The sequence below is a fragment of the Bombina bombina genome, chromosome 3, assembly GCF_027579735.1.
Source record: "Bombina bombina isolate aBomBom1 chromosome 3, aBomBom1.pri, whole genome shotgun sequence".
Lineage (NCBI taxonomy): Eukaryota > Metazoa > Chordata > Amphibia > Anura > Bombinatoridae > Bombina > Bombina bombina.
Window position 1 is genome coordinate 1,153,010,397 of NC_069501.1, and position 13,547 is coordinate 1,153,023,943.

Below are 13,547 nucleotides of genomic sequence, written 5' to 3' on the forward strand. Positions count from 1 at the left end.
GAGAAAAACCTTTCATGTTTCAAATAGGGCATGTAATTTTAAACAACTTTTACTTTTATCACCAATTTTGCTTTGTTCTCTTGGTATTCTTAGTTGAAAGCTAAACCTAGGAGGTTCATATGCTAATTTCTTAGACCTTGAAGGCCGCCTCTAATCTAAATGCATTTTGATAGTTTTTTACCACTAGAGGGCATTAGTTCACGTGTTTCATATAGATAAGATTGAGCTCATGCACGTGAATTTACCATGGAGACAGCTCTGAGTGGCTAAAATGCAAGTCTGTCAAAAGAACTGAAATAAGGGGGCAGTCTGCTGAGGCTTAGATACAAGGTAATTACAGAGGTAAAACATGTATTATTATAACGGTGTTGGTTATGCAAAACTGGGGAATTGGTAATTAAGGGATTATCTATCTTTTAAAACAACAAACATTCTGGTGTTGACTGTCCCTTTAAACATTTTAGAACTAGGATTGGTTGAAAAGTTCACTCCTTTTTGGGAGCTACAAACAGATTTGAGTAAAATCCCAGACCCCTTTCCTGAAAGGGAACTGGAACTATTACCCCCAGGGCAGCAAGGTCCTTGACACAATGTAAAAACGCCTCTCTTTTTATCTGGTCTACAGATAATCTGGAGAGCAGAAACCTGCCTCTGGGAGGAAAAGATTTGAAGTCTATCTTGTATCCCTGGGAGACAATGTCCACCGCCCAGGGATCCGGTACATCTCTAATCCAAGCCTGGGAAAAAAGAGAGTCTGCCCCCTACAAGATCCGCTCCTGGATCGTGGGTCAACCCTTCATGCTCACTTGGAATCAGCTGAAGGCTTTTTAAATTGCTTTCTCTTATTCCAGGACTGGTTGGGCTTCCAGGAAGGCTTGGCTTGATCTTGCTTGGAGGAAGGGGAGGAAGACTTGCCTTTAAAGTTACGAAAGGAACGAAAATTACTCTGACATCCCTTCTGCTTATTCTTTTTATCTTGAGGAAGAAATGAACCCTTCCCTCCAGTAATATCTGAGATAATTTTCGCCAAACCAGGTCCAAACAAGGTCTTACCCTTGTAAGGAATAGCCATGAGCTTAGATTTAGATGAAACATCCGCAGACCAGGACTTCAGCCACAAGGCCCTGCGTGCTAGGACCGCAAAACCAGAAATTTTGGCTCCCAGTTTAATAACCTGTAAGGAAGCATCTGTAATGAAGGAATTGGCTAACTTGAGAGCCTTAATCTTGTCCTGGATCTCATCAAAAGGGGTATCCGTCTGAAGAGATTCAGACAAAGCATCAAACCAGTAAGCCGCAGCGCTGGTAACAGTGGCGATACACACCGCAAGTTGCCATTGTAGACCCTGGTGGACATACATCTTTTTAAATAAAGCCTCCAATTTTTTATCCATTGGATCTTTAAATGAACAACTATCCTCTTTGGGAATAGTAGTCATCTTGGCTAAAGTGGAGATCGCTCCTTCTACCTTAGGAACCGTCTGCCACGACTCCTTAATAGAATACGCTATAGGAAACATCGTCTTAAAAATAGGAGATGGAGAAAAGGGAATACCAGGTCTTTCCCATTCTCGAGCAATAATCTCCGCAGCACGGTCAGGAACCGGAAAAACCTCCACCGCGGAGGGAACATCAAAGTATTTGTTCAATTTACTAGACTTTTTAGAATTGACTACGATAGTTGTGTCGGAGTAGTCCAAAGTAGCCAAAACCTCCTTAAGTAATAAGCGAAGGTGTTCTAGCTTAAATCTGAAGGATACCACTTCAGCATCAGAAGAAGGAATTACACTGTCTGAGTCTGAGATTTCCCCCTCAGATGCTACCGACATGTCTTCTTCCTCAGGCTTATGGGAAGGGACACTCTGGATAGCCAGAACTTGATCAGAAACCTTACTAACCGTTTTCTTAAATTTCCTTTTACACCTTCCCTGCAACATGGGGAAAGCTGATAAGGCCTCAGAAACCGCAAGGGATACCTGGGAAGCAATGTCTTGTAGAGAAAATCCTACAGGATTGCAAGAGGAAACACAGGGCACTGTATGTGGAGACTCAAAAAGTTGGGATGCTTGAAGAGAAAGCTGCGGCATATCTGCAACAGGACACACGTGGCATGGTGGCTCATGGTCAAATATTTTATCTCTATAACTTAAAGTTCTCTCAATGCATGAGGAACAAAAAGGAACTGGGGGTTCCACCTGAGCATCAAAACATAACTGACAAGCAGCAACTTCGCCTGGGATAATGGTTTGAAAAGCCTCTTGATCCATCTTATGTAATAAATAAATAAGTGTAAAAATTCTTTATTTGAAAATAAAAAATAAATGTGTACTGTGTCTTTAAATAGAAATGTGTGTTAGCGCAACAAACCAAATAGACCTCAAGCTACCTATACACCTCAGTAGCTTTACTGAGGTGCCTACCTGTCCTGCAGCTCACAGAGTGACTTCCCTCACAGAAGAAACAATCCCCTTTTCAAATACAGAGCCCTAACTGCCGAAAAAAACAGCTTACAACAGTAATCTCCATGACCAACAGTTAAAGTATAAAAACTACTATAAAACACTGAGCCACCATAAATCACCTAACAGTCTTAATGCCCAAACTGCCTAAAAGAAACCCCAAACATGAACGTTTAATAAAGTCCCATATTAAATAAGACAGCTTTTAGCTGTAACAAGTGCCAGCAATCGCCTTGCAAAAGAAAATTAAAATAGCACTGAAAGTGCTGTCCGGCAGCAGGATAGCTCACCTGGTTTGAGAGGGTGCAGCACCTCACATGGACCTGTGAAGAGAGAAAAACTGAGTAAACCTACTCAGGTTTTCTAGTTAGGGCAGCAGATTCTTGAGAAAATGCAGTGAGGATTGTACCTCACAAGTTCTCAAGTGCTCAAAAGCCAGCACTGCCTTACTGAAGAGACTGATGTGGACTAGGCTAGACCCAAGAAAAGAACAGAGTAAGCTTTCTCTGCTAAAAAAAAAAAAAAAAATCTTGATTGAAGAAAACATCTCATCAGACACCTAAACTTCACCTCCTCCTTGCACTACATGCAAAGAGAATGACTAGGAGATTGTTGGTAGGGGAGTGATATTTAACAGGTTTGCTGTGGTGCTCTTTGCCTCCTCCTGCTGGCCAGTAGTGATATTCCCAACAGTAATTGATGATGATCAGTGGACTCACCGTTTCATTAGAAAGAAAAGCTAATTAGAAAATAGAAAAACTTGAAAGTTGTTTAAAACTGCATGCTCTATCTAATGAAGAAAGTTTAAAGTGATGATAAATTCACTTCCATAACTTCACATAGTATGAAAACTCTTCTAACTAGCATACTGATATGCTTATTTTGTTTCAATGTCAAATCTACTTTACTGAGCGTTTTTGTCAGGCTCCGTTACCTGATTCAATGCAGCCTCTCTAAATAATTTTCCCTTAGGCTTCTTTGACTGGCAGCTTTTTCAGCCAATCAGAGCCTCACCATGTGCCCCATGTAAGTTAATAACAGCACGCTCCCGTGCTTGGAACTCAGGCTGGAAGTTGAACTGCGCAATTGCAACTGCTACGCTATTTGCGCAACATAAACAGTGAGGCTGCTTACTGTTAACAACTTCCAGCCTGAGTTCCAAGCACGGGAGCGTGCCGTTATTAACTTACATGGGGCGCATGGTGAGGCTCTGATTGGCTGAAAGAGCTGCCAGTCAAAGAAGCTTAAGGGAAAATTATTCAGAGAGGCTGCATCAGGTAACGGAGCCTGACAACAACGCTCAGTATTAAAAGTAGATTTGACATTGGAACAAAAACAAAATTTATGCTTACCTGATAAATGTATTTCTCTTGTGGTGTATCCAGTCCACGGATTCATCCATTACTTGTGGGATATTCTCCTTCCCAACAGGAAGCTGCAAGAGGACACCCACAGCAGAGCTGTCTATATAGCTCCTCCCCTAACTGCTACTCCCAGTCATTCGACCGAAGACAAGTAAGAGAAAGGAGAAACTATAGGGTGCAGTGGTGACTGTAGTTTAAAAATAAAAAACACCTGCCTTAAAATGACCGGGCGGGCCGTGGACTGGATACACCACAAGAGAAATAAATTTATCAGGTAAGCATAAATTTTGTTTTTTCTTGTAAGGTGTATCCAGTTCACGGATTCATCCATTACTTGTGGGATACCAATACCAAAGCTATAGGACACAGATGAAGGGAGGGACAAGGCAGGCGCTTAAACGGAAGGCCTGTAAGTCCTTTCTCCCAAAAATAGCCTCCGAAGAAGCAAAAGTATCAAATTTGTAGAATTTAGAAAAAGTATGAAGCGAAGACCAAGTCGTCACCTTACAAATCTGTTCAACAGAAGCCTCATTCTTAAAAGCCTATGTGGAAGCTACCGCTCTAGTGGAATGAGCTGTAATTCTTTCGGGAGGCTGCTGGCCAGCAGTCTCATAAGCTAAGCGGATTAATACTTCTTAGCCAAAAAGAAAGAGAAGTTGCCAAAGCCTTTTGGCCTCTCCTCTGTCCAGAGTAGATCACAAACAAAGCAGATGTTTGACGAAAATCCTTCATAGCTTGTAAATAAAATTTTAAAGCACGAACCACATCAAGATTGTGTAAAAGACGTTCCTTCTTAGAAGAAGGATTAGGACATAGTGAAGGAACAACAATTTCCTGATTTATATTTTTATTAGATACCACCTTAGGAAGAAAACCATGTTTGGTACGTAACACTACCTTATCTGCATGGAAAATGAGATAAGGGGAATCACATTGTAAAGCAGATAACTCCGAAACTCTTCGAGCCGAGGAGATAGCTACTAAAAACAGAACTTTCCAAGATAAAAGTTTAATATCTATGGAATGCAAAGGTTCAAACAGAACCCCTTGCAGAACCTTAAGAACCAAATTTAAACTCCATGGCGGAGCAACAGGTTTATACACAGGCTTGATTCTAACTAAAGCCTGAAAAAAAGCATGAACATCTGGAGTATCAGCCAGACGCTTGTGCAAAAGAATAGACAGAGCAGAAATCTGTCCCTTTAGGGAACTAGCTGACAATCCCTTCTCCAATCCTTCTTGGAGAAAAGATAATATCCTAGGAATCCTGACCTTACTCCATGAGTAACCTTTGGATTCACACCAATGAAGATATCTACACCATATCTTATGATAGATTTTCCTAGTGACCGGCTTTCGAGCCTGAATTAAGGTATCAATGGCCGACTCAGAGAAACCACGCTTTGATAAAATCAAGCATTCAATCTCCAAGCAGTCAGACGCAGAGAAAGTAGATTTGGATGGTTGAAAGGACCCTGAAGTAGAAGGTCCTGCCTCAGCGGCAGAGTCCATAGTGGAAGGGATGACATGTCCACCAGATCTGCATACCAAGTCCTGCGTGGCCACGCAGGTGCTATCAAAATCACTGAAGCTCTCTCCTGCTTGATCTTGGCAATCAGACGAGGGAGCAGAGAAAACGGTGGAAACACATAAGCCAGGTTGAAGGACCAAGGCGCTGCTAGAGCATCTATCAGCGCTGCCTTGGGATCCCTGGACCGGGATCCGTAACAAGGAAGCTTGGCGTTCTGACGAGACGCCATGAGATCCAGTTCTGGTTTGCCCCAAAGTTGAATCAACTGTGCAAATACCTCCGGATGGAGTTCCCACTCCTCCGGATGAAAAGTCTGCCGACTTAGAAAATCCGCCCCCCAGTTCTCTACTCCTGGGATATGGATAGCTGATAGATGGCAAGAGTGAACCTCTGCCCATAGAATTATTTTTGAAACCTCCAACATTGCTAGGGAACTCCTTGTTCCCCCTTGATGGATGATGTAGGCTACAGTCGTGATATTGTCCGACTGAAATCTGATGAACCTGACCGCAGCAAGCTGAGGCTAAGCCTGAAGAGTACTGAATATCGCTCTTAGTTTATCGGAAGGAGTGCCTCCTCCTGAGTCCACGAGCCCTGAGCCTTCAGGGAGTTCCAGACTGCACCCCAGCCCAGAAGGCTGGCATCTGTCGTTACTATTGTCCAATCTGGCCTGCGGAAGGTCATACCCTTGGACAGATGGACCCGAGATAACCACCAGAGAAGAGAATCCCTGGTCTCTTGATCCAGATTTAGTAGAGGGGACATATCTGTGTAATCCCCATTATACTGACTGAGCATGCAAAGTTGCAGCGGTCTGAGATGTAGGCGTGCAAACGGCACTATGTCCATTGCCGCTACCATTAAGCCGATTACTTCCATACACTGAGCCACTGAAGGGCGAGAAGTAGAATAAACAACACGGCAGGAATTTAGAAGTTTTGACAACCTGGCCTCTGTCAGGTAAATCTTCATTTCTACAGAATCTATCAGAGTTCCTAGGAAGGAAACTCTTGGGAGAGGGGATAGAGAACTCTTTTCTTTGTTCACCTTCCACCCATGAGACCTCAGGAATGCCAGAACAATGTCCGTATGGGACCTGGCGATTTGAAAAGTCGGCGCCTGTATCAGAATGTTGTCTAGGTAAGGGGCTACTGCTATACCCCGCGGCCTTAGGACCGCTAGGAGTGACCCTAGAACCTTCGTAAAGATTCTTGGTGCCGTAGCTAACCCAAAGGGAAGAGCCACAAATTGGTAATGACTGTCTAGGAAGGCGAACCTGAGAAACCGATGATGATCCCTGTGTATCGGAATGTGAAGATAAGCATCCTTTAAGACCACGGAAGTCATATATTGACCCTCCTGGATCATAGGTAGGATGGTTCGAATAGTCTCCATCTTGAAGGATGGGACCCTGAGAAATTTGTTTAGGATCTTGAGATCTAAGATTGGTCTGAAGGTTCCCTCTTTCTTGGGAACTACAAACAGATTTGAATAGAAGCCTTGCCCCTGTTCCTCCTTTGGAACTGGGTGGATCACTCCCCTAACTAGGAGGTCTTGAACACAATGTAAGAATGCCTCTCTCTTTATCTGGTTTGCAGATAATTGTGAGAGATGAAATCTCCCTTTTGGGAAGAAGCTTTGAAGTCCAGAAGATATCCCTGGGACACTATTTCCAACGCCCAGGGATCCTGGACATCTCTTGCCCAAGCCTGGGCGAAGAGAGAAAGTCTGCCCCCTAATAGATCCGTTTCCGGATCGGGGGCTGATCCTTCATGCTGTTTTAGAGGCAGCAGCAGGTTTTTTGGCCTGCTTTCCTTTGTTCCAAGCCTGGTTAGGTCTCCAGACCGGCTTGGACTGGGCAAAATTTCCCTCTTGTTTTGTATTAGAGGAAGTTGAAGCTGCGCCACTCTTGAAGTTTCGAAAGGAACGAAAATTAGTCTGTTTGGTCCTTAATTTTTTGGACCAATCCTGAGGAAGAGCGTGACCTTTTCCTCCAGTAATATCAGAAATGATCTCCTTCAGTCCAGGCCCGAATAGGGTCTGCCCCTTGAAGGGAATGTTGAGAAGCTTAGACTTTGAAGTAACGTCAGCTGACCAGGATTTAAGCCATAGCGCCCTACGCGCCTGAATAGCAAAACCTGAGTTTTTAGCCGTTAGCTTGGTTAAATGAACAACGGCGTCAGAAACAAATGAATTGACTAGCTTAAGAGCTTTAAGCTTGTCAAGGATATCATCAAACTGGGTTTCTACCTGTAGATCATCTTCTAGAGACTCAAACCAGAAAGCCGCAGCAGCAGTGACTGGGGCAATGCATGCAAGAGGCTGGAGAACAAAACCTTGAGACTGCTCCCTCCACCTTAGGGACCGTCTGCCACAAGTCTCGTGTAGCGGCATCCATAGGAAACATCTTTTTAAAAACAGGAGGGGGAGAGAACGGTACACCTGGTCTATCCCATTCCTTAGTAATAATTTCTGAAAACCTCTTAGGGATTGGAAAAACATCAGTGTAAACAGGCACTGCATAGTATTTATCCAACTTACACAATTTCTCTGGGACTACAATGGCGTCACAGTCATCCAGAGTTGCTAAAACCTCCCTGAGCAACATGCGAAGGTGTTCAAGCTTAAATTTAAATGTAGACATATCAGAATCAGGTTGAAGTGTCTTTCCTGAATCAGAAAAATCACCCACAGATAGAAGCTCTCCTGCTTCGGCTTCTGCACATTGTGAGGGTATATCAGACATAGCTACTAAAGCGTCAGAGAGCTCTGTATTTGTTTTCCTTGTAACCCTGGCAGTTTGGACAATAGCTCTGTAAGGGTAGGATTCATAACTGCCGCCATGTCTTGTAAAGTATACGCAATGGGCACACTAGATGTACTTGGCGTCCCTTGAGCGGGAGTTATAGGTTCTGACACGTGGGGAGAGTTAGTCGGCATAACTTCCCCCTTGTCAATTTCTTCTGGTGATAAATCTTTTAAAGCCAGAATATGGTCTTTAAAATTTATAGTAAGATCAGTGCATTTGGTACACATTCTAAGAGGGGGTTCCACAATGGCTTCTAAACATAGTGAACAAGGAGTTTTCTCTATGTCAGACATGTTTAACAGACTAGTAATTAGACCAGCAAGCTTGGAAAACACTTTAATAAATGTGAAAAAGCAGAATATAAAAAACGGTACTGTGCCTTTAAGGGAAAAAAAACAATCACATAAACTGCAAAACAGTGAAAGAAAAACAGTAAACTCTACGAAATTTTTACAGTGTGTATAATAGACTAAAATAGCATTGCACCCACTTGCAAATGGATGATTAACCCCTCAGGCTCAAAAACGAAGCAAAAAAACGGTAAAACCGTTATAACAGTCACAAGCAAACTGCCACAGCACTACTGTGGCTCCTACCTGCCCAAAAAAACGACTTTTGTAGGCACAAAAACCCTTTACAGAGGTCCTATATGTCAGGGGACTCCTTCAGGGAAGCTGGATGTCTCAGACTGTAAAAACTACTGCGCAATTAGAGCGCGAAAATAGGCCCCTCCCACCATGCACTCAAAGTGAAAGGGCCATAAATAACTACTCCTAGGAGAAATCTAGTCAGCCATGTGGAAAACGTTTTTTATATATCATGCAAACGTTTTATATATTATATATATATATATATATATATATTAAGTAATAAGAACAAGTAACATGAATATTACCCTTTACTGCAAGCATGATCCCAGTCGTTTGTTAAATCACTGTAATCAGGCTTACCTTAAATATATCAGGCACTGTCAGCATTTTCTAGACCTTGTCATCTCTCTAGAAAAAAAATACACTGAACATACCTCAGAGCAGGTAATCCTGCCGGCCATTCCCCCAGCTGAAGTTTTCCCATACTCTTCAGTTATGTGTGAGAACAGCAGTGGACCTTAGTTACATCCTGCTAAGATCATCAAAAACCTCAGGCAGAACTCTTCTTCTAATTTCTGCCTGAGGTAAAAACAGTACAACGCCGGTACCGTTTAAAAATAATAAACTTTTGATTGAAGATAAACTACACTAATTCACCACATATCTCTTGATACTTCCTTTCTTGTCGAGAGCTGCAAGAGAATGACTGGGAGTGGCAGTTAGGGGAGGAGCTATATAGACAGCTCTGCTGTGGGTGTCCTCTTGCAGCTTCCTGTTGGGAAGGAGAATATCCCACAAGTAATGGATGAATCCGTGGACTGGATACACCTTACAAGAGAAATAAGCATATCAATATGATAGTTAGGAGAAGAGTTTTCATACTATGTGAAGTTATGGAAGTGAATTTACCATCACTTTAATTTTGACTTTACTTTCCCTCTAATGATTAAGTCAACAGCAACAAAAGTTGTTTGCTGTATATTGGTAATGTTACATCTGGTGCTGTGCTATAGTGTTTTTAATACTTTTTAAATATAAATAAAGTTTCTATTTTTTAAATTAAAGGGACAGTCTAGTCCAAAATACAGTTTTATGATTCAGATAGAGAATGTCATTTTAAACAATTTTCCAATTTACTTTTATCACCAATTTTGCTTTGTTCTCTTGGTATTCTTAGTTGAAAGCTAAACCCAGGAGGCTCATATGCAAATTTCTAAGCCCTTGAAGGCCGCCTCTTCTCTCAGGGCATTTTGACAGTTTTTCCCCACTAGAGGTTGTTATTTCACGTTTATATTATAGATAACACTGTGCTCACGCACGTGGAGTTCCAGTGAGCAAGCTCTGATTGGCTAAAATGGATGTCTGTCAAAAGAACTGAAATAAGGGGGCAGTTAGCAGAGGCTTAGATACAAGGTAATCACAGAGGTAAAACGTGTATTTATATAACTGTGTTGGTAATGCAAAACTAGGGAATTGGTAATAAAGGGATTATCTATCTTTTCAAACAATAAAAATTCTGGTATAGACTGTCCATTTAAGGTGATTCTAATTGATTATATGAGCATGTAGAGTGTGTACTACATATTTATTATTTATTTGAACGTCTTAACTAGTTTTGTCCTTTGTACCGTACAGGACTGTTCATTGGAAGTAATTGAAGGGACATGAAAATCAGAAACATCTCTGTTCTATCTAAAAGAGAATGGTTATTAGAGCTACCTTCTTCTGTCGTTTGGGCGCCTTTTGGATGATGAATATGTAGCAGCAATCGAAAGAACTCGACAATCTCCTCTTTAAGAGCATCTTTGGGACGATGTTGTGTCCACACGCGCAGTACGGTCAGAAATACCTCTTCACCCAATTTGCAAACACGCATGCGGTTATTCACAGCCGAGTTAGCAAGAAAGACGTTGAAAGCAGCAAGGATTTGATCCACACCAGCTGGATTCCTTTCCTCTCTATAGACCAAATTAAACATATTTACAAACACATATTTTCTTAAGCTGTTAAAGTTAATGCACCTAATCTAAAATATATATATTATAGAAAAGAGCAGAATGCCGCGAGTGGCCGCTTTCTCCAACATTCAGCAGCTTACGATACTGCCGAATGCACCTCCCTAGTATTGAGGTTATTCCCCTCCTCCCTCTAGTCAAGGGTCCCACATGTTGAACTCTATATTCCCCGAAATTCCAGTGCTGATGTGTTTGCACACGTGCAGCAACTCTTTCAGATACCTGCAGTGTAACCGAGGTTCCAAAATGGCAGCACCCATGGTTAGAGAGAAAAAATATGTTTTTGTTATGTTTAATAAGTAGATCACATAGACATATTGTTGAAAACTGAGAAAAAAGCAAAATGTTTCTTGTATAAATAAGAGCATCTATGTTTAATAGAATCAAAATACTTTATTCCATCACATTCAAATCCTAAGAGTGGTAATAACCCTGTAAGTACCCTGTAAGAGAATGTAAAGTTAGCCATGTGTCTTGTTCATGAGCTGAAGCATAACAAGTTGTAGGTTACAACAAACAACAAAAATCCTAAAGACTATAGTCAAAAAAGGAATGGCTAAAGAAGAAGATATTTCATGTTTTGCAGTTTTCAGGTCAAAGTACCAACTTTAATTTAATAGAAATGTTATGGAATGACCTCAATCCAATAGTAAACAAAAGAACGCCCAAAAAGTAAATTTGAAATCATCATTCCTAAATTGACAAAATTAACGATCGCGCGACAATGTAAACAAATTAAAATCACACTATTGTTCATGAGATTGCGTGATTTCAATGATGGGACCGGGTCGGGGGGGGGGGGGGGGTGACTATGATGCTAGGCACGCCCTCCATCCCACAATCCCATTTACCAAGTCCCTATGGCTTCAGTACAGCCAAACAGCTAGGACATTCCATGCCGTCCTGACGGAGCTAAAGCCCAACGCAGTTAGGATGGCATAGAACGTCCTAAGGGTGGGAAGAGGTTAAAAAGAAACTGTTCAAAATATCATCCAATCTATATAGCAGAATAAACAATAAGTATGGGAAATATCTGATACTAAATGAAAAAAAACTACATAAATCTACATATATTTTACATATAGGATCATAGGATCAATAATGTAAAATGTATAAAATAATGACAAATAAAAATCTGAAGCTAAATAAGTGTATATTCTGCAGTAAAAATCTTATATGCAGATTTAACCCCTTAACTACCAAGGACGTACCAGGTACGTCCTACAAAAAACGATCTTTACAGCTGCCAGTACCTAAGATGACAGCAAATAGGTAGAGAGCTGTTTCGGGGGATCTAACACTGCAGAATATATATATATATATCTATATATATATATCTATATATATATATATATATATATATATATATATCTATATATATATATATATATATATATATATATATATATATATATATCTCTATATATATATATATCTATATATATATATATATATATATATATATATATATATCTATATATATATATATATATATATATATATATATATATATATATATATATCTCTATATATATATATATATATATATATATATATATATATATATATATATATCTCTATATATATATATATCTCTATATATATATATATATATATATATATATATATATATCTCTCTCTCTCTCTCTATATATATATATATATATATATATATATATATATATATATATATATATATATATATATATATATAAAAAAAATAATTCTATAAAAAAAAAAACTTTTATTTTAGTACTAGCAGACTTTCTGCCAGTACTTAAGATGGCGTTGACAATTGTGAGGTGGGGCAGGGAAGAGAGCTGTTTGAGAGGGGTCAGGGGGTGGGATGTGTCAGGTGGGAGGCTGATCGATAAACTAAAGCTAACACTAACCCTACAAGCTACCTAATTAACCCCTTCACTGCAGGGCATAATACAAGTGTAGTGCGCAGCAGCATTTAGCAGCCTTTTAATTACCATGGAAAGTAATGCCAAAGCCATATGTCTGCTATTTCTGAACAAAGGGGATCCTAGAGAAGCATTTACAACCATTTGTGCCATAATTGCACAAGCTGTTTGTAAAGAAATTTCAGTGAGAAACCTAAAGTTTGTGAGAAAGATAATCATTTTTTTTATTTAATTGCATTTGCCGGTGAAATGGTGGCACGAAATATACCAAAATGGGCCTAGATCAATACTTTGGGTTGTCTACTAAAGCAAAAAACACAAATTATGCTTACCTGATAATTTAATTTTCTTCTGAAGGGAAGAGTCCACAGCTGCATTCATTACTTTTGGGAAATACAGAACCTGGCCACCAGGAGGAGGCAAAGACACCCCAGCCAAAGGCTTAAATACCTCACCCACTTCCCTCATTCCCTAGTCATTCTGCCGAGGGAACAAGGAACAGTAGGAGAAATATCAGGGTGAAAAAAGGTGCCAGAAGAACAAAAAAACATAATTTATGCTTACCTGATAAATTCCTTTCTTCTGTAGTGTGATCAGTCCACGGGTCATCATTACTTCTGGGATATTACTCCTCCCCAACAGGATGTGCAAGAGGATTCACCCAGCAGAGCTGCATATAGCTCCTCCCCTCTACGTCACTCCCAGTCATTCGACCAAGGACCAACAAGAAAGGAAAAGCCAAGGGTGAAGTGGTGACTGGAGTATAAATTAAAAAATATTTACCTGCCTTAAAAACAGGGCGGGCCGTGGACTGATCACACTACAGAAGAAAGGAATTTATCAGGTAAGCATAAATTATGTTTTCTTCTGTTA

At 40.4% G+C, this 13,547-nt stretch overlaps 1 protein-coding gene across 1 annotated transcript in view; it reads right to left on the minus strand.

Annotated features, from left to right (window-relative positions):
• ATM (ATM serine/threonine kinase) overlaps nt 1-13,547 on the minus strand; it is a 925,848-nt gene that overhangs the window by 800,573 nt on the left and 111,728 nt on the right. The window contains exon 7 of the mRNA XM_053708547.1: nt 10,472-10,710. Coding sequence (XP_053564522.1) covers nt 10,472-10,710 — 239 coding nt within the window. The remainder of the gene's footprint in view (nt 1-10,471; nt 10,711-13,547) is intronic.